The sequence below is a fragment of the Gorilla gorilla genome, chromosome 7 (assembly GCF_029281585.2).
Source record: "Gorilla gorilla gorilla isolate KB3781 chromosome 7, NHGRI_mGorGor1-v2.1_pri, whole genome shotgun sequence".
Lineage (NCBI taxonomy): Eukaryota > Metazoa > Chordata > Mammalia > Primates > Hominidae > Gorilla > Gorilla gorilla.
Window position 1 is genome coordinate 29,478,916 of NC_073231.2, and position 27,437 is coordinate 29,506,352.

A 27,437-nucleotide genomic window follows, 5' to 3' on the forward strand; every position below is an offset into this window, starting at 1 on the left:
TTCCTTCCTCCTTGAAGACAATGTCTGGCACACTGGTGTTCAATAAGTGTTTTCATGTATAATGAATGAATGACCACATTAGTAATGTAAATCCTCAGCCTAAATGTACATCCTCAGAGGGACAATTTTCTTTCTTTCTTTCTTTCTTTCTTTTTTTTTTAAAGGGACAGGATCTTGCTCTGTTGCCCAGGCTGGAGTGCGGTGGCGCGGTCATAGCTGACTGCAGCCTCCAACTTCTGAGCTCAAGGGATCCTCTGACCTTGGCTTCCTTAGTAGCTAGGACTATGAATGTGTGCCACCTCACCTGGCTAGTTATTTTATTTTTATTTTTTTGTGGAGACAGGATTTTGGCTATGTTCCCCAGGCTGGTCTCCCACCTCAGCCTCCCAAAGTGCTGGAATTATAGATGTGAGCCACCACGCCCAGAGAGAATTTTCTAACCATGTTTTCTAAAGTAGCTCCATCCTCAGGAGTTGGCCTTTCCCAGGTTAGTCTCTTTTATTCCTTTATAACTTTAGCCCTATATGAAATTGCTTTTCTTGTTTATATGCTTGTGTGTTTACATATATATTTTTTTCTTTCCATTATTAAGTAAGATTTAGGACACGGAGACATTGAATACCCTACTTTCCTAACATCTGTAACTAATTGTTCACTGGAGAAATTAATCTCCAATCTCAGTTGAACTTCTGGAAATAGCAAAACTTGTTCAGAATGAATTTTGGAGCATGCAGTAGTAATTAAGATGAATAATGTCTTTGGGAAGACAAAATACCACGTAAAGTAATGGAGAAATAGTTCTGTGCATTTTCACACATGACTCAAACTTGTTTCAGAGGCATTTCCAAACAAAAATATTCAGTCATATTTCAGCAATGCAATTCCATGTTACTTTGAGGTGGTTACTTTATAGAGTAATATTCATCTGACAGTGTCAATTTTTACATTAAAGAAAAAGTGCAGTAAAATTTACAAGCAACAAAAGGCATTCATCTTAGGTTTACAATTCAATGTGTTTTATCAAATGAATGCAGCTTGTATGCCTAACATTCTGATCAAGATAAAACACATTTCCCTTACCCCAGAAAATTCCGCGGTATCTTTATCCACACAGTTCCCACCCTCAGTAAACAGCCACCGATCTTGTTTAGATCACTACGAGTTAGTTTTACCTGTGAGTCAACTTCATATCAGTGGAATTAGATGTGTCTATTGTGTTTGGGCTCTTTCACTTATTGTAATGGTTTTTGGGTTCATCCATGATGTTGCACATCCGTAGTTCATTCCTGTGTATTGCCAAGTATAACTATATTACGTATTATATATCATAGTTATAGTATAGTAAATAATATATACATATAACACTGTCAGTACTCCCATTGATGTACATTTTGATGTATTCCAGCTTTTGACTATTAAAAATAAACCATTCACAAACATTCTTATAAAGCACTGGAGTGAGGATGTGGCCAGGTCATAGGATAAGTGTACGTTTAACTTTATAAGAAACCACCAGCAATGGGAGAGAGTTCCAGTTGCTCCATCTCCTTACCAGTGATTGGCACAGTCAATCTTTTTAACTTTAGCCATTGCAGTGGGTGGATAGTATTTCACTGTCTTTTTTTTTTTAGAGTTATAATTTGCATAGAGTAAAATTCACCGTTTTTAGTGTACAATTCTGCAGGTTTTGACAAATGCATACAATCATGAAACACAACCGTGGTCAAGCTACAGAACCATTCTGTCAGCCCCCAAGTTCTCCCGTGTCCCTTTTCAGTCATCCCCGTGCCACCCTGAGCACTTGGCAACTACTCATGTGTTTTGTATCCCTATAATTTTGCCTTTGCCTAGTTCTGGCCTACCAGGGTTTATCAGCTGTCTATTTTTTAAATGTTATCAGTCATATATGTTTATAAATTTAAACATCAAGACCATTTCTACAAGGTTTATAACGAAAAACAGGAGACCCTTCTTAACTCCTCTCGAATTCTGAGGAGTTTCAACTTTTTCAGAAGTCTTTCAACTCTTTCAGCCAATGTTTTATGCCATAAATCTCTTCATTTCTAAATCCATTTCTTACTATGGAAGATAAGGATTTCACTCTTCTGTACACCCCACCAACGATGCAGATACCCATTAATCCCTCATAGAAAGGCAAATATAGATACAATTTTTTTTTTTTTTTTTTAGACCGAGTCTCGCTCTGTCTCCCAGGCTGGAATGCAGCGGCACGATCTCAGCTCACTGCAACCCCCACCTGCAGGTTCAAGTGATTCTCCTGCCTCCACCTCCTGAGTGTTTTTTAAACACTTAGGATTTGGGTTATTATGCCTATGTAGTGTAAGCAGCAGAGGCTGTGGGATTTACCTTGATTACATTTCCTTTCTTGAATAGTATGTTTTTCTAGAGCTAATTCCTTTTTTTCTTCATTCTCTGTGAATTTACCTCTATTTCGTACTCAAGGTTGCTGACAGGAGTATTGACTGCCTTTTAATATGTTGAGACAAATAAGATCATTTCTCAGTTCCTTTTTTTTCTTGGATTCATTCCTCATGGGACCGTCTGTCCTCCTCCCTTGTTTGGGACTGGTTGTGCTTTCCCAGTGACAGCTCTTTTTCTGAGGGCTCTCTTTATCATCTATCTTGGGGACAGAAAAATAGGAACTAACTAGGTAATTCAACAGAGCTAGGGGTAGTATGCATTTGTATAAATACAGATTAATACCTGTTAATTTTGACTGATCCACATGTATAAGAAGTCATGAATTCATGTGGATACCTTCAATCCCAATCCGGCAGCACAGGGTTCATTCGAGATTTTTCCCTTCTGGGGCTTATAACTCCATTCTATAATAGTAAGAAACCTAGCTTCCCATATTTTTAATAGATTTAGCTATTTGATCAGTTCCCTCGTGTGTAACTGATCACTCATCCTCATTAGCATGCTGTCTCCCATGGGAACACCCCCCTCACCCCGTTTTAGCTCAGATATCCGAAGCCAGTGCACCACCCCCAAGTCCTATGTGCGGATACCCCCTCGCCCCACTTAGGCTCTGACACCCCGTCTGCTCCCTTACACGGATGCCCACCTCAGTCCCCCGGGGCTCTGACATGCCATGCCAGTCTGGACCCCTCTGCGGATGTGCAGCCTTCCCCCACTGCGAATGCCCAGGTCACTCTGCTCCACCCCATGGCTCAGGACTCAGCTGCCCAGGAGGGACAGCAGAAGGGCCAGGATCCATCTCCTGATTCTGTCCTGATTCCCATTCCCCAAGGTTTTCCTTTCTTCAATCTTCCTATACCAAAGACTACTGTCCTCCTATTTGCTTAAGCCCAAGATACAAATACCTTTGAGAATTTGCCTTTACTCCCCCATTCATGGCCACCCCCAGAAAAATCATGAGCAACTCCTGTTGATTCATATATATCATTCGTCTGGGTGCGGTGGCTAACGCCTATAATCCTAGCACTTTGGGAGGTCTACACAGGCGAACCGCTTGAGTCCAGGATTCCGAGACCAGCCTGACAGCATGGGGAGATGCCGTCTCTATAAAAAATGCAATAAATAGCCGGGCATGGTGGCATGCACCTGTAGTCCCAGCTACCAGGGGTCGGGGGTGGGTGCTGAGGTGGGATCCATGGAGCTGGGGTGGCGGAGGTTGCAGTGAGCCATGATTGTGCCACTGCACTCCAGTCTGGGTGACAGAGTGAGATCCTGCCACAAGAAAAAAACAACAATAAAAACCTCATAAATGTATATATCCTACATTTTTTTCATCTCTCTTCCTCTTCACTGCACCCACCACTCCCCTTTGGTGTTCCTCTTGCTACTACACCTCACATCCCACAATCCATTCCCATATAGCAGCAAGGATGCTCTTTTAAAAGCCTAAGGCAGCCGGGCACAGTGGTTCACGCCTGTAATCCCAGCACTTTGGGAGGCCGAGGCAGGTGGATCATTTGAGGTCAGGAGTTCAAGACCAGTCTGGCCAACGTGGTGAAACCCTGTCTCTACTTAAAATACAAAAACTAAGCTAGGCATGGTGGCACACCTCTGTAATCCCAGCTACTGAGAAGGATGAACCATGAGAATTTCTTGAACCTGGGAGGAGGAGGTTGCAGTGAACCAAGATTGCACCACTGCACTCCAGCCTGGGTGACAGAGTAGGACTGTCTCAAAAAACAAAAAACAACAACAACACAAAAAATAAGGCATGATGACATTTGAAACCCTCCAATGCTTCCTGCTGTACTTAGAATAAAACTTGAATTTCTCCATGGCATATAATACCTATGTCTGATAATTAATCTTGGCTACACATTGGCATCACCATCTCCATGGCATATAATACCTGTGTGTGGTAATTAATCTTGGCTACACATTAGCATCACCAGGGGACCTTTTTAGAAGCATTAAGTCTGGGCCTCACCCCAGTCCAGTTAAATCAGAATATTTGGTGGTGTGGACTAGGCATCAGTATTTGTAAAAGTTCCTGGTGGGTCTCATGGGTGCCCAGGATTGAGAACCAGGCCTCCTCTAACTACCTTCTTATTACCTCTCCCCATCTCAGTCTCTTGCGCTGAACTCTGGCAATGACATTTTTCTTCTTTCTTTGAACTTCAGGCTTACTCTTGCCTCACAACTTCCTCGCTTGATTTGTTTCTGTCTGGAAGTTTCTTTGCCCAGATCTGTTAATGGCTCATTCCTTTTAGCTTCTTAGTGTAATCTGTCCTTGGTCACCATATCTAAAATAATGTGCCCTGTTACCAACCATTCTCTGCCGTATTACTTTTCTTGAGCACTTCTTCCTCTTAGCACTGTCATTATCTCAGCTCATTCTACTTGTGTATATTTTTAACATTAGAGTGCAATCTTCATGTGAACTCTTGCTTTCCATTATGTCATGGTTCTTAATTAGTGCTTAATAAAGATTTGTAGAATGACTGCATGCAACGAGGAGAAGAATCAGGGAAGGGATCTATCTGTTGGACAGAAAGTGTGCAGGAGCCAGAGAGACATTTGGATAGGTGAAGTGAAATGGAGCAGATGAGAGTCCTGACTGATGGAGATTACTTGAGAAGCCAGATATAAAGTAAATAATTTTGACAGTGGAATTAGCAACTCTCTGTTATTTTCAATTGGAGAGGACAGATTTTTATTCTGGATTAGAGCAATCCCAAGAAAGCAGAAAAGACTTGTGAGCCTAGCGAAAGAGCAACCCTCAGCATAGAATACGTTGGTGTTCACCATGGTTGCCATGAATTTGCTTTTTGCAACTGTCATTTCCCCTAAATGTAGGCAAGAGTGGCCCTCTGGACTCATTATCCCCTCACCATTCCCTTTATTTTAATGATGTAATAACTTAAAGCATCTGAGATCCTGCTGACCACTTCACACCACCCACCGATTGCAGCTACTGATATGCCCATCGCTTCCTCTTTGCATTATGCCTTCTTTTTTTTTTTTGAGATGGAGTCTCGCTCTTTCGCCCAGGCCAGAGTGCAGTGGCACTATCTCGGCTCACTACAAGCTCCGCCTCCTGGGTTCACCCCATTCTCCTGCCTCAGCCTCCCGAGTAGCTGGGACTACAGGCACCCGCCACCACACCCGGCTAATTTTTTGTATTTTTAATAGAGACGGGGTTTCACTGTGATAGCCAGGATGGTCTCGATCTCCTGACCTCGTGATCCGCCCGCCTCAGCCTCCCAAAGTGCTGGGATTACAGCATTATGCCTTCTTAAGCCTAATAGCAAGCTATATTTAATTATGATTGTCTTACTGTAAATACGCGGGATTAATTGGAAAACTGGATTCTTGCTTGTATGACGACCCAGGTATGTAATGTGGAAATGAGCAAACATACTTGTGAACTATTACCATATTCTGTGCAGTTATTAAAATTGAATTTATGGAGTTCTGACAGTATACGCTTAAAACTCCAGAGATAGATCTGTTCTCTCATACCTGATGCAAGGAAAATGAACATTCACGTTTACAAATTCAGCATGATAATTTTGTGCCTTTAGGTAGGGCTTACACACACACCACAATTCTAGAGAAAACATAGGAGGTTAAAAAAAAAAGTTTTTTCAACAATGTCAGGCTTAGGAAGCATAATTCCGTGATGAATGGTTGTGCAAAATATTGTTTACAAAAGTACAGATAAATTCTTCTTTGAAAGTGGAATGAAGTTTGTATTGTGACAGCTTGGCTTTATAGGGCACAGAACGATGAAAACTGTTTGGAAAAGATGAATATCTTGTTTCTCAGCCTGCCCCCCTCCCACTCTGCCCTTTTCCCAGGGTGAATTCGAAGCCATTTATTCATGCAAAAGCCCATTTTCATGTTTTCACAGAACCAAGCAAGTATATACAGATGGGTACAGACCTTGAGACCTGGGGCGAAATGCTTAGCTTAGTATCCTTCTTATTCCTGAATCTCTTACACCTTGGCATCCTAAATCGGGGGAAGTGTTTCCTGTTTAGATATCTTTTTCTCAGCCATGTGCCTTGATGCAAGCCACAATTCCACAGCATAGTACCCCACGCCTCCCTGTAAAGTGTAGCAAATCCTTTCAATGTCTGAATGCCACAGTTTAAAATATTTATGAAATACTACTTTTACAATATTTGTGAAAATATTATTGAATATATGCCCAAAGAAGGTAAGTTCAGTTTTCTACCCATAACATGCACGAAATAGAGTATGTGTCTATGTTTTGGTTGATTTCATGTAAAACAAATTACAAGAGAGTTCTAGGATCCTATTGGCAGATGCCAGAAGTTTTAATTACAGTTTGCTTCTACTCACTGTGTATATATGGCTACCTTATACATGTATGCCATTACTTTCAGTGGCAAAAACTGCAGTTTCTTTTGCACCAACCTGATACCACAAGGTTTACCTGGGCAAGATGACCACACTGATGCTTTAGTTGATGGGCATGGGGAATGAGGGAAATTATTACAGTGAACTTCCTACAGTAGGTGTTCACCAAATAGTTAATATAAAAAATCTGTTTATGGACAGAGTAAATTGTCTACTCTCCACAAGATAGAGGGTTGGAAAACATCTGTAGGGGTGTGTACCTTTATTGGAATTTTTTTTTTTTTTGGAAACAGAGTCTCGCTCTGTTGCCTAGGCTGGAGTGCAGTGGTATGATCTCGGCTCACTGCAACCTCCGCCTCCCAGGTGCAAGAGATTCTCCTGCCTCAGCCTCCTGAGCAGCTGGGATTACAGGGGCGCACCACCACGCCTGGCTAATCTTTATATTTTTAGTAGAGACAGGGTTTCACTATGTTGGCCAGGCTGGTCTTAAACTCCTGACCTCATGATCCACCTGCCTCAGCCTCCCAAAGTGCTGGGATTACAAGCGTGAGCCACTGTGCCCGGCTGGAATTTTTAAAAAGAAGTTAAAGCCTTTACCTAAAGCCTCAGCAAGCAAACGCGTAAGATCTTTTTATGGGGGTGGGGGGGGGGGGGGATGTTGCTTTTAGCATTACCAAGAATTGCACGTAATTTTGTTTTATTATTTCATTATTTGGATTATTTTTAAAGTGCAAATATTTGTCTTCATAAGATCTGCTAGTTCAATTTAAAATTTTTCCAGAATAGTGGTTCTTAACCTGGGAACTCAGAAGAGTTACAGCAAATATAATTTATTTAAAAATATATATTTTAATAGTATAAGGTGACATGTAGAAAGCATGTATACAATGAAAGTCCATATTTATTCATGCAAAAACATTTATTAAATGACTGTAAGGTATTAGGGTGATAAGAAACGGGCTGTCTTGTTGTTTTTTTTTTTTTTGCTATTGTTCTATTCTTCCTCAAAGGAGTAGAGATGAGGCTAGGTTCTAAGTGAATTTTAAATCCGATTGTTATTAAGAGAATACAGCTCTAAAATACAGTTAGATTTTTCTTGTGTAATAAACTAAAACATTCATCTTCTAACATACTGTTAATTGTCTCTGTCAATTGTTGCATCCCAGTATTGCTAATAGAACATGAGAGTATATATTGCTAATACCTTTATGATATCCCAGAAAACATAAAATATTTTGTGTTCTCTTTTGCTCTGACAGGTTGGTACAGAGGATATACCCTCCAAAATAAATCTAAAAAGGTATGGCTTATCATCCACTTTTTAATTTCATTTGAAATCTGTCTGCTAGTTTTGTATTGTGCTATGTGACCGTCTCCTCTGCTCTCTGCTGTCTCTAGACCTAGTTTGCTTTCTCTTTGATGGCTCTTCTTTGGATTTGAAAGCAAATTCTCTGACCTCAGTGCCTAAATGTAATAGTGTAAATCCCATTGACTGTATTTGCTACCAGCCAATTCAAGGAGAAAGTCCTGGAAGACTTCTTGCTTCCTGTCCCTCAAGTTAAGCAAGTTGGTAACACATTCATTGCCCTAGCGGGATCTCTTTTGCAGGGAGGGGTGGACCCACCCTTCTCCCTTTGTCCTTTACTTCCAATGCTACAATTCCAAACTAAAGGATCTCCCCATTTCCACTTGATCCTTTCCTTCACTGCAAATTGGATAAACAAGAGTGGTTTTCATATTAGGAGCCTCACACCCCAATAATACATTATGAAATCAATATGGTGGATTATAACCAATTTTTTCCAAAAAATGAAACCGAAAAGTAGAGAACATGAGATGCAATGGTAAGTACTGTTTCATGAAACTTTTATTTTAGGTATATACTTTTATTTATTGTTTTTATTATATTTTATGTATTTGATATGTAATACTGGTTGCCATAAGAATGTATCTCTTACTGTGCAACAAAGGCACAGTTTGAAAAATACTGACCTAAATGGTTCCTTTTGCCGGTGCCAAAACTACTAATCGTCAGGCTAAAGAAAATCTATTAATTATGTTAATACCTCCCTCAGTTTCTTTTAGGTCTTGTCAGCACTTTTCCTTTGATACTGCTCGCTGGGGCAGCATGACATGTCAGCACTTTCTTTTGAAAGAGCAGAGTTGATAGGGCCTTATTATTTCACAATTAGTTCACATACCAAATAGCAAATTAGGAAAGGGATGAGAGAGACGTTTTAGAATTTATCAGAAGAGGAGTGAAAAAACAAAACCAGACCCACGGTTCTTACACTTCACGGACAGCATGAGAAAGACGTAATCCTGCACAGATAGGCTGATGTTACACACCCAACTCTCCAAAGAGTACGGGGCCCAGGAAAACACCTTTCTACAAGGTATAGTTCATTAGAAACCAGGACTGCTTCTGCATTGTTGATACTTAAGTCACACTCAGTATTTGCACATGTATGTGTACACATACACATCTTGTTAACTTTGACAGTTTATTCATCTAGCAAAATAAAGGAATGTTTGCTTTTATTGCAATTCCCACAGTTTTGGTCCTTTTTTCTCACCTCAAGCCAGAGAATGAATTTTTCTACCCACAGTTATTCTAGTGTCACATGTCTTTATTTCAAACCAAATTATTTTCATTTAATCTCTTGCTGACTTCAGTTTCTCTGGGCCGTCAAATAGGGGTCCAAGACGGCAGGCATGCCAGAGTAAATGAGAACGTGATAGAACTAAAGTGAAAACTTTTCTTCTGGGATCCTCAGTGACACAGAGTACTTGATTTTGGCCACTCTTGCTTTTTTAGCCCTATTGGTGTTAATTTTACTCATAGTTATGGAAGTGGTAGTTACTTCAAAGCACCATTAGAGTTAACAGTTTTGATGTTCTGAATTTGTTAAACAGTAAGAATACTTATGTCACTTAATTCCCAATCCTTTTTTAAGAAAAAAAAATTTAAAAACAATAAACAAAAAGCCATTCTCAAACAAAATTATGTGATGAACTTAAGGAACAAACGAAACTCTTGAATTTTCACTGCGAATTCAATTACGTTTAACCAAGGTCCTAGATCAGGTCTTCTTTTTCATAGACTACAGTATGTAAGGATCCTTTTGAACATGGCAGACCTTGCTTTCTAAAGTATCCTATGATTTTTTAATATAGTCATTTCCTCATTTCCACAGGCAATTGGTTCCAGGACCCCCACAATACTGAAATCCATGGATGCTCAAGTCCCTGATATAAAATGGCATAGTATTTGCATATAACCTCTGCATTTCCTCCCGTGTACTTTAAATCACGTCTAGATTATTTATAATACCTAATACAATGTAAATGATATGTAAGTAGTTATTATACCGTGTTGTTTAGGGAATAATGACAAGGAAATAAACCTCTGCTTACTTTTTTTTTCTATATTTTTAATCATCGGTTGGTTGAACCCATGATATGGAGGGCCTTGTGTATATAAAAATCAATCTAGCTAATAGTGCCGTTGTTGTTGGCTTTGAACAGTAGATAGATAGGGTTCCCCACCAGGATCTAAATGATAAATTCTGGATGTGTTTTTAATTTTTTTGTGTTCATTAAAGAGTGCTTAAAACCTTTAAGCTTAAAATCTCACCCTTTAGAAGAAATCTTTCGGTAAGAGTTTCTCTTTGTTCTCTTGGTAAGTAAAGAAAAACTTTCTAATTCAATGAAATGATGACACAGACAAGGGACATGCATTTATTTGATGATTGTTTTAAGTCGAAATATCCTTCTTGTGGAGAGATTCAGGGAAAATACAGGCAAATCAAATTCAGTTGCCATGAATTCTGCTCTGCTTCTGACACCCCGTCATTAAGAGATCAGCTCATTAGAAACGCTCTCCTGTGCTGTGTCCCTCATTTCTCCGTCTTTAGGGGGAAGAGCTACTTGAAAGGCCTATTGTTTTAATGGAAATTCTTGGTGTCATTTATAAGCTGACCCAGCCATTTAGAGTGATGATAAAAGGAGCTAGTTGATGATAAAAGGAGCTAGTGGTTTTACAAATTGAAGAAGCCAAGTGGTTTTCCGAAACTGATTATTGATCCTGGTGGAATTGTGGGAGTGTGGATAAGGGCAACATCTAGAAAATCATTAGTTTATTTTTCTACTCAGGTGAGTGGGTTACAATGAGGAAGGAGAAGCAGAACTGAGAGACAGGCTGTAAATCAGAAACACATGACCTAGGTTTACTCTGACTTTCTGTGTGTCATCATGGCATAGGAGTCATTCTATAAGCATCAGATTTGCCAGAGCAGTTCTATGACTGTAAATGGCCAAGTGTCATCATGGAAAGGTGAAGCCTACTGATGACAAATACACACATACTATGTAACAAATACACACATACTGTATAACAAATACATGCTATATAACAAATACATACATACATATATACATACATACATACATATTTGAGACAGGATCTCAGTCTGTTGCCCAGGCTGGAGTACAGTGGCGTGATCACAGTTCACTGCAGCCTTGACCTTCTGGGCTCCTGCCTCAGCCTCCCGTGTAGCTGGGACCATTGGCATGTGCCACCATGCTGTGCTAATTTTTTAAATTTTTGTAGAGACGGTGTCTCAGTTTGTTGCCCAGGCTGGTCTTGAACTTCTGGGCTCAAGCAATCCTCTTGTCTTGGCTTCCTAAAGGGCTGGGATTACAAGCATGATCCACTGTGCCTTGCCTCAGATATTCTCCTAATATGAAAATCATCATGTCTGAACACCCAGTGTAAATTGTCTGCTTATGATCTGCTTAGATGTCACAAGATTCATCACTCTGCATTTATGTTTCTGAATACTTCTATCTTGAATGTTTTCCACTTATTAGGAGCGACTAGTCACCAGATTATGAATGCATGAAAATTTTAATTGGTCCTTTACCTTCTGATTTCAAAAACCTTCAGCAGGGATGTTCCTTTGTAGTAGCAATGTTACATTTTACTTTTGACTTCCAGAATTGGATCCTTGTAACTAAACAGTTTATCCTTGCCCAGCGCCTCCCAACCCCACTCCTGTTTTTTATGAGTTTTGGAGTTTTTTTTTATTGTGGTAAAAATATATGTAACATAAAATTTACCATCTTAACCATTTGTAAGTGTACTTTTCAGTGGCACTAAGTACATTCTCATTGTTGTGCAACCATCAACACCATCCATCTCCAGAAGCCTTTCATCTTTCCAAACTAAAATTCTGTCCCCTTTAGATACTAACTTCCTATTGTCCCCTATCCCCCACAAGCCCCTCAGAACCCCCACTGTACTTTCTGTCTTTATGAATTTGACTACTCCAGGTGTAAGTGGAGCCGTACAGTATTTGTCCTTTTGTGACTGGCTTATTTCACTTAGTGTAATGTCTTCAAGGTTAATTCCCAACATCCCAGTTTAGTTCCCCACAGAGATGATAGTCAGCAAATCATTTGCCATGGCGCAGTGGCGCAGTGGCACAGTGGCACAGTGGCACAGCAGGCAGAAGAAACACCCAGAGTTCCTTAGGCCTCCTAGGGACAGGCCTAGAGCTTCCGAACTGCAGAAATCAGGCCCCAGAGGAATCACACACAGTTTGTGAACTGAACACCCGCCTTTCTCATTGCTGTATTCATCAGATGTTTACTCAGTGCCTGCTGCATGCCTGGCACTGTGAAGGACAGTTCCCTGTTTTGATCATTAAAAAAATTAAATAGACCAGGCACATGGCTCATACCTGTAATCCCAGCACTTTGGGAGGCTGAGGTGAGCAGATCACTTGAGGTTAAGAGTTGAAGACCAGCCTGGCCTGGCCAATATGGTGAAATCCTGTCTCTACTAAAAATACAAAAATTAGCTGGGCATGGTGGTGCATACCTGTAATCCCAGCTACTTGGGATGCTGAGGCAGGAGAATTGCTTGAGCCTGGAGGGCGGAGGTTGCAGTGAGCCGAAATTGTGCCACTGTACTCCAGTCTGGGCAACAGAGCAAGACTCTGTCTCAGAGAATGAATAAATGAATGAATGCATGAATGAATAAATAGTCAGAAGACTTATCTCCTTCTTTTTCACTTCCATGGTGTGCCTATGCGTGTATGTTTTATACTGATAGAATTCCATGGCCAAGCTCACCTGACCTGAGGGGTGGCGCATTGAGAAAGTGTCCTGTCTACTGTGCCCCACAGTAGACACACATTTAATTTTTGTTTTCAATTATTTGATCAGTTTTCCAAAATGGTTCTGAATCCCACCTCCATAATGAAAGAGGTCATTGTCACCTTGTGTCTGTGTGTGTTCTTGGTCTCATCAGTAACGGGATTAGAATCATGCTTTCACACTCATATTCCCCACGCCTGCCCCCGTCTCAAAGCGAGGAGGAGAAGGGATGTGCTTTTTATTTGGGGCTTTGTGTCTGGTGGGGAAGCACATGCAGGATCCACTCTGTCATCACCAATGCTAGGGGCAGTTTAATCTCAAATGTTCTTGCTGTTTCCTGTTTTATTGGCAACGGATTAAAAGAGAGAAAGCAGAGTGTTGTACAGACAAATATAGCACATGCAACTGGACACAAGAACAACCCTGTCAATGTTCACTGGTTTCCTGTCTGAGTGGAGTAAGGATCAGTGGGTATATATGCCTCCGGGCACGGGGACATCCCCTCCCACCTTTATGATCAGCCACCCCTGACATGTCATGTTCATGGAGTTCACACCAACTCTTCCAGGAATAGGGCTGGGAGCAGTTAGCCAACAGTGCCAGCTGTAAGCTCCATGTGAGATACCATGAAACAGATCAGCATCGCTGTCTCCAGATGACATCTCCTCTGTGTGTGAGCATATCACACAGTAAACAGCAGAAGCTTTGGTACACATAACACTCACATCTGGGACTTGCTTCCTGTTGGTTAGATCTGGTCCTCCGTTCTCTGATTTCTATCCACCAGTTTCTCCTCTTTCTCTTAGGTCTTTCCAGGCCTAAGTCTTCCCCATGGGCAGTGTTACAATACTGATGTAGAACTGCCTCTTAGGGATATAGAATGGAGAGCAGTTTGACACTGTGAGGTGCTGAAAATAACCAGGTAACTAACACCCGTTGATTTTGAGTGCATTTGGTTTAAGTGGGAGTGCTGAGAGGAACTACTTTAGAAAAATCACTATGTAGTTGACCCTTGAAAAATATGACTTTGAACTCTGCAGCACTTACACATGGATTTTTTTTTTAGCCAAATGCAAATCAAAATTACAATATTCTTGGGACATGAAACCTGTGTAAAAGTACATGTGGGTTGTGCAGGGCTGCGTGCCATACTTGAGTATGTGTGAATTTGGGTATATGCTTTGTGGGAAGGGAGTTTCTGGAACCAACCCCTTGCATATTCTGAGGGATGACTTATTTTATGGGCTACTGAGTACTGCATAGTTTCCATGTCACCCCTTATGTGAAACCCTTTATGGGAAGCATCTCATGGCAAGTAGCATCTGAGGGGTTTAGGAGTTCACAGTTACACTCCTTCCCATTATGTTATCTCTGAGCTGACACAGCATGTTTGCCTCTTCATTCACAAAATATCCTATGCTCTCAACCCAAATTTTAATTTCTACCTTTTTGATGTTTCCACCATGCTTTTGTTGAGGTACCCAGTCAACATAAGTGGTGTCCTGCAAACCTGATCTCAGGAGTTTAGCTATTGCCTGGGTGTTCCCATTTATTCTCTTTACTTTGGGCTGAGGTGTTTTTGTTTGGTTTTTGTTTTGTTCTTATGGCCATATAACCAAAATTCTTTTCTCTGTAGGGCATTTTCCCTGAAACATATATCCATTTGAAAGAGGCAACTGTGGAAGACCTGGGGTAAGTTCCAAGCTAGGAAGATTCCCCAAAAATGATGAAGATGTAACATTATCATTAATGATAATCTTAAGGCATTAATGCCTTATGTACGTTAATAGTTCTCTCATCTCAGGCCAGGCGTGGTGGCTCACGCCTGTAATCCCAGCTACTGGGGAGGCTGAGGCAGGAGAATCACTCGAACCCAGGAGGCAGAGCTCGCAGTGAGCTGAGATCATACCACTACACTGTAACCTGGGTGACAGAGCAAGACTCTCTCTCAAAAAAAAAAAAATAAAATAAAAAATTTCTCTCATCTCATCAGTTCTACTTCTCCTATGAGAGAGAAATGAAGAAAAACTTTTCACTGATAAAATTCCTTCCTCTGTCTTCTCTTTCTATAATTGTTCCTCCTTTCCATTACTTCTCCAGAATACTAAACCAGAAGTAGCAAACTGAGGGCCTTTGCTTCTACATTATATTTATTATCTGTTCACTGATTGTGTGTGCGTGTGTGTATGTTTGCACACATGAACATTTGAGACTCTGACTGATAAGATCTGAGAAGCCCCCAATTTAGGATCCTTGAGAGATAGATGTTTAAGCGACAGCCTGCATTTACCAGCTCTGAGCCTTGGATGAATCATTTAAACTTAAGTGGATCCTGGGTTTTTCACAGCATATTAGGGGAAACAATCTGGCCCTACTTTGATCATGAGCTTGTCATGAGATTCGAATGAGGTAATGTATGCAAATGTGCCCTGAAGATAAGATCTGCTATATTTTGGGTATTCGTATTTCTTGCCCACCTCATTTGTCCTGGGAAGTAATGCCTCTGTGACAGCTAAGAAGAGTGAGCTACTTAGTCTAAGTGGGAGAGAGAGAGGTCACTTAGGTGATGGTGAGTCTCTGGACAGGAGAGTTCTGGAGGCAGTACGGAGAGGCTGGGGTAGGACTGGAATCCTGGGGCTGATGGAGAGGAGAGTGGGGCCGAGGAGAGAGTGGACAGCTGGGTCACAGAACCACGCAGCCTCACAGCTAGAAAGAGCATTCCCAGTTGTAGTTCAGCACCATCATTTCTTTTCTTTTCTTTTCTTTTTTTAATTATTATGGGCAAGCTTTATTTTGTATGAACTTGATTTCACAAAATTAGAATGGCAATTCAACTTAAAATTAACTGTTTAAAAAGTGTAAATGTCACGGTATAGATACGTTATCCAAAACTCCAAAAGGCAGTGAAATTGGTAACAGATATTCCTCCTCATCTTTGGACCGATACAACAGCAGAATTGATGAAACTGGTTCCCAGGCAAGTATGTGCTACTTGCTCCCGTGCCTCAGGGAGGAGAGGATGTTATGTATGACACAGGCGTTTTTGTTGCAGTGACTTGTGGATAATTGCTCCTTATTAACACTGCTAAAATTATGTTCACATGTTTTACTTTCTGTGGGAGCCGATGACTCTTGTCCTTTTGTTTTTTGAGTAGTATCTTTCAGATGAGCGTTGGCCTCAAACCCGCTCATTCCAAAATGCCTCACAGATGGGAATTTAAGCCTCTTCACAAAGCAAACCACTGGAAATTCATAGGTAGTATGCAACATTGGTCTGTAACTGGTAATAGGGCAACATCATTTCTTTGGAACATAATTTTCTTGATTCCACAAGAAGTGACAGGATAAGAAAACTCATAGTTAAATGAGAACAGTCTTGTTACAGGACAGTTATCTCCCAGGTGTGTGTCGCCAATTCTAATTTCCGTGTTGTTACCAAAGGGCCTTATTTTCATTCTGACTAACAACCAATCATCAGAACACATTGAAACTGTTGCTGGGTCAAGTTCAGAAGAATTCCAAAACAGTAAAAAAAAGACGAAGGGCCCACCAAGAGCACAGAGGTCTTCATTGCTCCAGACTCCCAGATACAGCACAGGGAACAAGAAATGGCAGAACCATCATTTCATAGACAAGTGGTCAAGATGTCCTCAAAGCCATACAGCTCTTTGATGGCAGAACCAGGACCAAAAACCAGGTCTCCTGCCCTGCTGGAGAAGTCCTCTTTCCGGTGGGCCATGGGCTCCCTCCACTGCCGCCCACCATGTTGGAGGAAACGTAGGTGGGGAGGCACATTCACACCAATTAGGGTTGTACAGGATGCCCAGTTACATTGGCAATTCAAATAGTAAGTAATTTTTCATAGTAAGCATTTCCCAGATATTTCATGGGTCACACTTATTCTAAAAAATCTTACTGTACCAGAAATTCAAACTTAACTAGGTCTCCTATATTTTTCCTCATTGAGCCTGGCAGTCCTACCACCAATTCCAATTTGTTTGCTTGCTCTTGCTTTCTCCTTTTTTCTTTTTGCTAATCATAAAAATGCCAGAGAAGATTTCTGTGAATAAATGTAGTACCTACCTTTATGAGAGTCTTCTGTGAGTAAGCAAGGATTTTGTTAAGTGTATGTTTTCTGTGTTGTGAAACTGCAGATGAGAAGAAAACATGGGACTATTCCAGAAAGGGGTGCTGCCTCCGTACCCCCCACCTCTACCCTGGCCTCTGCCCCAACCAGGTCCTGGGTGGAGTCACAGCCCCAGGACACTTGTGCCACACACACCTTTCCATCCAGCCTCCCAAATGAAACAGCTGCTTGGTGGAACCAGCTAAAATGCTGCATATTTTGCTTCCATCTTTGAGAATCACTGAAGCCAGCCTGGCTCAGTAATTGAGTCTCCTGGAGAAGTCTACACCGGGGAGGTCGAGGCTGGGCCGCAGGCTCATTCAGTTGCAGGAACGGAGCCCATTTTGAGGACTGTGCTGCCTTATTCTCCTTCTCTTCTCCCAGATGCTTGGATGCGATAAAGTCCCCTGCACAACTCCTGCCCCCAGGCCTAACCAGCTTCATTCTCAACCTTGAACGTTGGGAAGTCTGATCCCCATCAAGTAAAGCAGTGCTGATCAGCCTAGGGGAAAGTGACCCTCGTTTGGTTCTTTGTAGGCAGCATGAAACCGTGATTCCTGGCGAGCTCCCCCTGGTGCAGGAGCTCACATCCACTCTGCGAGAATGGGCTGTCATCTGGCGAAAGCTCTACGTGGTGAGTTTCCCCTTGTGGCTTGGAGCCCCAGGGTCACTCTGGGTCCTCAGCCTGTAGGTCCTTTGCAGGGTGTTGGCCCCTTATTGGCTGACTTCATGGAGTGGGATGCATTCTCCCTGGATCACACAAAGGCTGATAAGCAGCAGATTCTCATTTCCCCAGAGCTGGGTCACTGATAGCGGGTAGTGGAGTAAGTGGGCGTAATCATTCTAGCAGTCTTTTCTCAAATGATAAACATGCTGATTGTGAAAGTACTAATGATAATAATCACTGCAAACACTTCTGCAGTCTTTCCTAAGTGCCGGAAACTATGAATCCTCACAACATTCCTATAAAGTAGGTGCAATTATTATTAATTTGTTAATAAGGAACCTGAGTCATGCGCTTAGCCTCTTCATGTATACCAGTGAACTGAAATTTGTCGATATTTCAGGGCTCAGCTGCATGAGGATGACATTCTTTACCTTGGCCCACATACCTTACAGACTCAGAAACTTGAATAGTGTTAAGTTGTGGTCTGAGAGTCACCTTTTTGGGCAGACTCACAGTATTCTTTCTCCCAACACTGGTTTGACCTCAGAATGCTAATACAGTGTGTCAGTTCACAGGGAAATTACAAGGAGCCAGCACATCCTCTCCGTAATAAACAATAAGCTCAAGTTGTGTGCAGAAATCAGCACCAAGTAAATCTAGCATTTAACATGATCAAACTGAGAACAGCTGTCTTGCAAGAGACCAAGGATGCTCAAAGTCTATTGGCAGCAAGCCTGCCTCATCTCCAGTGTAGAAAGCTCTTTCCTTAATGTTAACATTGGAATCCACAAAGACTTTTTATTTTATTTATTTATTTTTTTGAGATGGAGTCTCGCTCTGTCACCCAGGCTGGAGTGCAGTGGCACCATCTCAGCTCACTGCAACCTCTGCCTCCCAAGTTCAAGCAATTCTGCCTCAGCCTCCCAAGTAGCTGGGACTATAGGCGTGTGCCACCCCGCCTGGCTAATTTTTTTTTTTTTTTTTTGTATTTTTAATAGAGACAAGGTTTTACCATGTTGGCCAGGCTGGTCTTGAACTCCTGACCTCAAGTGATCTATCTGTCTTGGCCTCCCAAAGTGTTGAGATTACAGGCGTGAGCCACCATGGCTGGCTAATTTTGTGTGTGTGTTTTTAGTAGAGATGGGGTTTTACCATGTTGGGCAGGCTGGTCTTGAACTCCTGACCTCAAGTGATCCAACTGTCTTGGCCTCCCAAAGTGTTGGGATTACGGGCATGAGCCACTGTGCCCCGCCCACAAAGACTGTTTATTCTAAAGTTGCTTCTTTGCCTATAGCCCTTGTAGTTCAGCATCACTGGGTCTTGCCTCTGTTAGTGGGTTCCAGCCTTCTGTGGCTGACCAGAAATTCCTATGGCGAATGTATATTCTCTCGTTAGATGTGTGCACAAGTTCAGGGAGGTTGTAGACCAGACTTGATGGCCTGGGAACCCTCCTCTTTTCTTTATGTGGCTTTGTTTGTCTCAATTTTTGTTCAGTCATGTGTTGATTCATTTTAACTCTGAAAAGCCAATCTTAATAAGTTACTGGGAATACCTCACTCTAGACCCTAAATACTGAAGGCAGTAATCAAAAGCTCATTTTGGCATAACTTCTAAGAGCTCATGGAAGATATTTCATTTTCATTCAGGGCTGTTGTTTCCCTTGGTTAATCACAGCAGTAGAAATCACCAACCCCTTTGGTGGAAAAGCACATGGTATTTCTCTACTTGGTCATCCTTCAAGACCTTGTTTAGACACTTTCTTCTTCATATTGTGTTTTCTAAACATAGCAATCTATAACGTTTCCCTCTGGACAATAGAAGCACTTACTGCTAAACTCATCATCTGACCCTTGGGGCACACTGCTTCATAATAAAGGTGATCTTTTGATCTCTTTATGTTTAGTTGAAGAGAGAATGCACATTAAGTTGCTAAATCACAAGGAGGATGGAGACACTACTGTCAGCCCCGTGGCCTTCATTGATCATCTTGCACTTATATTGAGAGTACTCTCTGGTTCTGGTTTATTGATTAGTTAGTTGGGTGGATGTAACAAGGTTGATGGATGAGGAATTGCATGTACGTGGGTTGGTTCCTTAACACGTTCTTTCTGGAAATTGATGAGTGTTGAAATGCATTAGATAATCAGTATTGGGAAAGCAGTTTTTTTTTTTTTTTAAAGATGTATGAGACTGGAGAGTATGAGTGAGGCCGACTTTTTTTCTTGCTAAAACACAACTGGTGTGCCCAGTTTATTACCTATGTCCTCTACACATCCACAAGTAATTGTGCCAGAATGAATAGAATGAAGAAAGAAGTGAATGGGGGCCAGGTGCAGTGGCTCGTGCCTGTAATCCCAGCACTTTGGGAGGCTGAGGAGGGCGGATCACTTGAGGTGATGAGTTCAAAACCAGCCTGTCCCAATATGGTAAAACCCCTTCTCTACTAAAAATACAAAAATTAGCTGGGTGTAGTGGCTTGTGCCTGTAATCCCAGCTACTCGGGAGGCTGAGGCAGGAGAATCGCTTGAACTGGGGAGGCAGAGGTTGCAGTGAGCCAAGATCACGCTGTTGCACTTCAGCCTGGGGGAAAAGAGTGAAACTCCGTCTCAAAAAAAAAAAAAGTGAACGGGGATGAAGAATTAGGACTCATGTATTTTGGCTGCCAAAATCTCTTAGTAGTTAAAGGTGATAAGGTCTTGTTGAGCATTTCCTTGGTGGGAGAGTTTCATGTTGTAGTAGCAGAATTTGGTTAAAAAAAAAAAAGGCCGGGCACAGTGGTTCACGCCTGTAATCCCAGCACTTTGGGAGGCCGAGGTGGGTGGATCACAAGGACAGGAGTTCAAGACCAGCCTGGCCAATATGGTGAAACCCTGTCTCTACTACAAATACAAAAATCAGCTGCGCGTGGTTGTGGCCACCTGTAGTCCCAGCTACTCGGGAGGCTGAGGCAGAAGAATCGCTTGAACCCGAGAGGCGGAGGTTGCAGTGAGCCAAGATTGTGCCATTGCACTCCAGACTGGGAGACAGAGGAAGACTCCGTTTAAAAAAAAAAAGAAGAAAAAAAAAAAAGCCATCCCCTCTTCGAGGGCAGCACATTTCTCATTTTAATTTAGATATCTAATAACATAATTATTTTGGTATTTGTGAATAATTTAAAGTGTTTTATAGCTGCTGTTGATTGACTAAAAGACATTCTTTGTAGAAATTCTCAGTCAGTCGATAGGACTGAGAAACCTGCTTCTGCTCTTGATACATGCTCATCCAGTAAGGAACAATCCACTAAGATTTGTTATTGTGGTTAGTGCAAAAGTAATTGCGGCTTTCACTGTTACTTTAAATGGCAAAACCCACAATTATTTTTGTACCATCCTAATATTAATTGTGGCTTTCTCTTTTTTTTTTTCCTGTCCCTTCCTAAAGCATTGACAGTTCACTTGAGGCAGAATTTCTGAACTTCTTACTGAAACATTTCTGTATCAAAGTAGCAAACCTCAATATTATGTTTCACTAGGAAACAAGTAAAAACCCAAATCTCTTGGTTTTCGTGTCCCATCTCCTTTCACCCGCTGTATGCTGTTATTGATGTTTTTGCTTTCTGATTCTGTAAGTTCCTTCAGTCCATGTAAAGATAAATACAGATTTTACTAGTATGTAGCAATACTTGTATTATTTCTCTCTTGCATTTCCCCCTGTAGATTACAACACCAGACACTCTGTTTGATGTCTTTAAAGACACCTGTGGCCAGCACAGTGGCTCATGCCTGTAATCCCATCCCTTTGGGAGGTCAAGCCTGGGGGATTGTTTGAGTCCAGCAGTTTGAGACCAGCCTGGGTGACATAGCAAGACCCTATCTCTACAAAAATTAGCTGGGCACAGTGGCACGTACCTGTAATCTAGGCTAACTCAGAAGGCTGAGGTGGGAGGATTGCTTGAGCTCGGGTGGTCGAAGCTGCAGTGAGCCATGATTATACCACTGCAGTCCAGCCTGGGTGACAGAGTAAGACCCTTTCTCAAAAAAAAAAAAAAAAAAAAAGATACCTGTGATGTCTTAGAAATCCTGCATTTCTATAGTACATTTCCTTGTTCTTTTCTTTTCAGTCTCAGTTCACCAGAAATTTACGCTGTGGATCCACAGTCTCATATAAGGGGAAAATGCAATCCACTAACCAGATTAAGCCCAGCCATGTAGACACTGGTGATTATTCTAGAAAGGAAAAATACTTGCCTAGCTGTGATTTATTTTTAGCAGTTATACGGTAACCATGTAGAATAATCATAAATACGTCTTAAAGGGGAGGGGAGTATGTACACAGAACAGAGGTGAACCCACTTATCCAAAATGGAGAGAAGAGATGACTCCCCCCGTGGTCTCTCTGTTCCTTAGGTATATTATTATTGTTTTCTGTTGGATTGTCTTCCCCAGTGGGTGTTGGCCTTATGCTCGGGAGAGGAAGCGGGTTTTAGGAGAGACACTGGCCCAGGAATTGGGAAGCTGAGTATCCTGTGCGGGTCCTGTTCTGACCAGTTCTGTGGCCTTCGGCAAGTCACTTGAACACTTCAAGTCTGCTGGATGTTGTTCCTCTGCAAAAGTTGACGTAAAAGCTGCCGTGTTGACCGCGTAGAACTCTGAGAGTGTGGAAAGAGAGAGTGGCTGTGATCTGTGCTGCTGACAGACCATCAAGGACTCCGCCAATGGGAGCATGTGCTTTTGATGTTATCTTAGCTGGAAGCAGTAGCCATCTGGACACCCTCCCTCTGGGAAGCCTTGGCATAGCTTCCCTCTTACCCGACTGCCTGCCCGAGACTCTGAAGCTCCCTTCTGTATGGCCCCTTATCCAAGGTCGCTTCCTTTGGAACAATTATCTTAGGCAAAGTGGCCTTGAGCACTCAGCAGCCAAGCTAAATTTCTCACCATACATAGAGAACCTGCTTGGTTTAAATTCAAGTCCAGGAGGCCCAGGTCATTCCAAAATACAGAGAAACTGCAAATGTATGGCAGTTTCTGATGGTCTTTCCCTATACTGCTGTGCCTCAGTTGGAACTAGTCACTGGGTGTGTTTTCATTGGTTGTTCAGGAAAGGAGGGAACATTGTGATCAAGGAGGCCTCCTGGTGACGTGCCAAGACCTTGGACATTGGAGTCAGACAGACTGACTAGTTCTTAAGTTCTGGCTTCTGCCTTACTGGGTATGTACTATTATATTCAGAAAAAATAACAAACCCAGTAATAGTTACTGAAAATAAACCAAAACAGAAAGAACTTGGATGCAGAAGGCTACTAGCTGATCCTGCTGCCTAAGACAAGTCCCTTGATCTCCTTAAGTTTTCTTTTCTTCTCTTAAGTGGGGATTTTATGTGCTATATGCCTTGCAAATTTACTGTAAGGATTCAGCGGGATAATCTGTATAAAACCCCAGGGTAGTACCTGTCACGCTGTGGTCAATACATGACAGCCCCTGACTAACCCCTCACAACTCTGCTCCTAGAAAGAGCTGATTGATAATGAGAAGTGCAAGAGAAGAGCTGGATCACACTAGAAGATTTAGTGATATTTGCCTTGAGGTCATGTAAGGGTGCAGTTGCCCACCTACTGTGGTTATTCCCCATCTTCCAGCTTCGGGCAGAAGGGGTGGGCAGATAATGTCTAGCCTCCCTCCAGCCCCATAGTAACTTAACTAGGTCGATGGGTTTCAGGTTTTCTGTCCTCTATTCTTCCCAGCCTTGGAAAGCAGATCCAGCGAACTGATCTTTGGCCTCTTTTCCTTTCTGTCAACACCTCTTCCTGCTTCCACACGGCTGAGGTGGAATCAGGGCAGATCCCCCTGCTAGATGGGTGGATGCCCATGCAGTGACTTAGACACGGTCGGATTCGTGTAATGTCTAACTTTTATCTTGTCGATAACAACTCAGTTATACTTTTTGAATATAAACAATTCTACATCTCAAGTCAAAGGATCATACTTTTTCAACTAAAAATCTGGTCTTGAAACTGAAGAATTGCAGTGTATTCGTGGACACAGTAGGGCAAGAGTTTTCAAATACAGGACTGTCCTGGAAATTCTAAGGTGTTTGGATGCCATAAACACGCCGTGCACCATCTCACCCTAAGATTTAGTTTCGTGCTATTCCTCATCTTCCCATGGGAGAAAGGGTTCAGTGAACTGTGGTCAATCGGGCTGTTTTGTTCATGTAACTTTGGAAGACTGGATCTAATCCTACTGCTTATGGAAAAGAGATAGAAGATCTTTTTTGGTGATAGAAGGTATTGAAGGCATAGTGTTGAATCAAGTGAATTTATTATTATTATTATTATTTTTTGAGATGTAGTTTCACTCTTCTCGCCCAGGCTGGAGTGCAGTAGTGAGATCTTGGCGCACTGCAACCTCTGCCTCCAGGGTTCAAGCGATTCTCATGCCTCAGTCTCCGGAGTAGCTGGGATTACAGGTGCGCATCACCACACTTGGCTAACTTTTGTATTTTCAATAGAGAAGGGGTTTCACCATGTTGGCGAGGCTGGTCTCAAACTCCTGATCTCAGGTGATCCGCTCGCCTTGGCCTCCCAAAGTGCTGGGATACAGGTGTGAGCCATTATGCCCAGCCAATCAAGTGAATTTAATTGCTAACATGTAGTTTGTACAAAGGACTGATCTCCCCTCACTTAAAATTTGCCAGCAATAAAGAACCCTGTGGCAGTCTATAGTTCTGGAAAAATCAGGAGCAGAAAAAGTGCCTATAACTGGGAAGAGGGGGTAGGAGAACTTGCAGAACACACTGAATGGCCCTTTCTTCCCATCATCACATATCCAGGCAGTTTAAAGCTGCTGGATTCTAATCTCTTTGAACCGGTGGTTATTACTGGCTGCTGGAACGTAAGCTCTGAAGTATAATTAAGCTGGTCTCATGGTTTGAAACCAGCATCTTATTCCTTATTACCAAGAACAGAAAATTCCCATAGCAAACTTTGTCCTCTTGTCAGGGCATTTTATCTGGGAGTTGCAAGCCCTGCTTCAGTGTGGCTCTAACAAGACAGCCAAGATGTGGCGTGGGACTGACTGATGGGCACCAGGCATGGGTGGTGCTTTGGGTATTTTTCCAGTTTTGATTTCCTCTGACCTGGTTGCCTGGCTGTCAGGATTTCTTTTCCTTCAGGAGGCAAAAAATGGCCTTTAACTTGAATGGTTTCTTTAAAAATCAGACCTTTGCTGGTCAGACTGCACTTTTATCTGACACAGAGAAAAGGCGCTAGAATGGATAGGAAGCGTGTTTGGGGCAGTGGGAATTCTCTTCTTCCCGGGGTCCCTGGAGTCAGTGTAGCTCAAGAACACAGAAGGACCCAAACACCCCATCTGGACCCAGGTGTTACAGCTACGTGGAAAAGGCATGAGATTGATTGCAATGAGCTCGACACCGGGAAAATTTGATTCAACGCCAACTGAGTGTGCAAGCAAGTGAGATGATCAGAGTCAGATGCAGTTAATCAGGAAGCTGCCTGGGAGGAGTAATTGAGTTTAATGTCTCAGTCATAGACTCAAAGACGCTTGTCCTTGGGAATGGATTTTAGTGCCAGTCTCTTTATTTTACATATGAGTTTACCCTAGAGGGAATATGCCCAAAGCCACATAGCAAGTTAATGATAGAATTCGAGATAGAAGCCAAGTACCCGTACTTTCAGCCAAGCCTGTTTCCCCCTAAGTCATAAAATCTGCATGGAAGAGGAAAGGTTGGTGAACAGAGTGAATATTGATTCTTTTATACATGGAATGGTAGAAGACCAGAGAAAGGGTTTTTGACTGTGGTCTGCATTGTTTTTCTGTTTTTTGGGTTTTTTTTTGTTTTCAGAGATAGGGTCTCGTTCTGCCACCCAGGCAGGAGGGCAGTGGTGCAGTCACAGTTCACTGGTGCCTCAAACTCCCAGGCTCAAGCGATCCTCCCACCTCAGCCTCCTTGGTAGCTGGGACCACAGGCGTGCACCACCACATCTGGCTAATTTTTTATTTTTTGTAGAGACAGAGTCTTACCATTTTGTAGAGACAGAGTCTTTAGCCCATGCAGGTCTCAAACTCCTAGGCTCAAGCAGTCTTCCTACCCCAGCCTCCCAAAGTGCTAAGATTATAGGCATGAACCATTCTACCCATCCCTGTGGTCTGCATTCTTTGGGAAAATGAAGAATAGAGTCCAGGTTTTCTGACACCCATTGCAGCTGGGCCATCATCTAAATGGCCCCTCAAATTTCTATAATACTCCTGCTTTCCTGTGAGTATTGAAGGCAAAGCTATTTTTTCTTGTGACTTCGTGTTTATCTCTAGACATTCTAAAAAAAGAAAAAAAAGTTATAAACATCGGGAGGCCGAGGCGGGAGGATCACCTAAGGTCAGAAGTTCGAGGCCAGCCTGGCCAGTATGGCAAAACACTGTCTCTACTAAAAATACGAAAATTATCTCATTGTGTGGTGTGTGCCTGTGATCCCAGCTACTTGGGAGGCTGAGGTAGGAGAATTGTTTGAACCCAGGAGGTGGAGGTTGCTGTGAGTCAAGATTGCACTACTGCACTCCAGCTTGGGTGACAGAGCGAGACTCCATTAAAAAAAAAAAGTTATAAATATCTGGACTAAAACTACAAAAAGTGAGGCTTCAGGTATCTCCGTATCTCCAAGTAGAAGAGGGAGAAATTTTAAGCAAATGCAGGAATATCTTTGCTATCTTGAAAAAAATTTAGATTGCTTTATTTTGTGGAGCCATTCTTCACTCACATTGAAAGCAGAGTATTACAGAGTGTTATTTTAAATTTAAGCTGTCAAAGTTTGTTTTTGAGTCCCTATTGCGTTCCAGGATTGTGCTCTTTTGTGGAGAGGGTCACAGAATTCTTGGATGATGTGACAGTGGCGGATAATGCAGAAAAGGCTGAAGTGAGTGATGACGAGAGATAACCGAGAAGGCTTCTACAACAGGCGGGCCTGGGCAGTATGGGATTCAGGAAAGAAAGAGCTGGAAGGAGAGCAACTGGAGAGAGAAAATAGAGCCTCAGAGGAGCTTAGCACATGCTCTTTTTTTTTTTTTTTTTTTTTTTTGAGATGGAGTTTCTTTCTTGTCACCCAGACTAGAGTGCAATGGTGTGATCTCGGCTTGCAGCAACCTCTGCCTCCTGGGTTCAGGCAATTCTCCTGCCTCAGCCTCTTGAGTAGCTGGGATTATAGGTACCCGCCACCACACCCAGCTAATTTTTGTATTTTTAGTAGAGACGGGGTTTCACCGTGTTGGTCAGGCTGGTCTCGAACTCCTGACCTCAGGTGATCCACCTGCCTCGGCCTCCCAAAGTGCTGGGATTACGGGCGTGAGCCACTGCGCCCGGCCAGCCCGTGCTCTTTTGGTGAATGTTTGGTTTTCTCTTCACCTGTCCTCATATGCTTCCCCCAAAACCCATGAAGTTTCAGGGACCAACTATTATGTGAAACATCTTGCTTAGAACGCTCTTAGGAATGTAGCAACAAAGTCCATCTCCTTGAAGTGAATGGGGAAATTGTTTCCTTTGGTGTGTTATAGCTTGTCTATTCAGAATTCACTTGGCACAGTAAATCAGAGAAGAATGACTGTCTTCATCCTTCCTTGGGGGACAAACTTGGCAGACAAGGCTGGTATGGACGGGCAATAATTAAAT

General features: G+C 42.3%; 1 protein-coding gene across 2 annotated transcripts in view; it reads left to right on the forward strand.

The window, feature by feature from the left end:
* Positions 1–27,437, forward strand: part of DOCK5 (dedicator of cytokinesis 5) — a 231,636-nt gene that overhangs the window by 74,284 nt on the left and 129,915 nt on the right. For both annotated transcript variants that reach the window (XM_004046801.5, XM_055348267.2), the window contains exons 3-5: positions 8,088–8,128; positions 14,627–14,682; positions 17,654–17,750. In XM_004046801.5, coding sequence (XP_004046849.2) covers positions 8,088–8,128; positions 14,627–14,682; positions 17,654–17,750 — 194 coding nt within the window. The remainder of the gene's footprint in view (positions 1–8,087; positions 8,129–14,626; positions 14,683–17,653; positions 17,751–27,437) is intronic.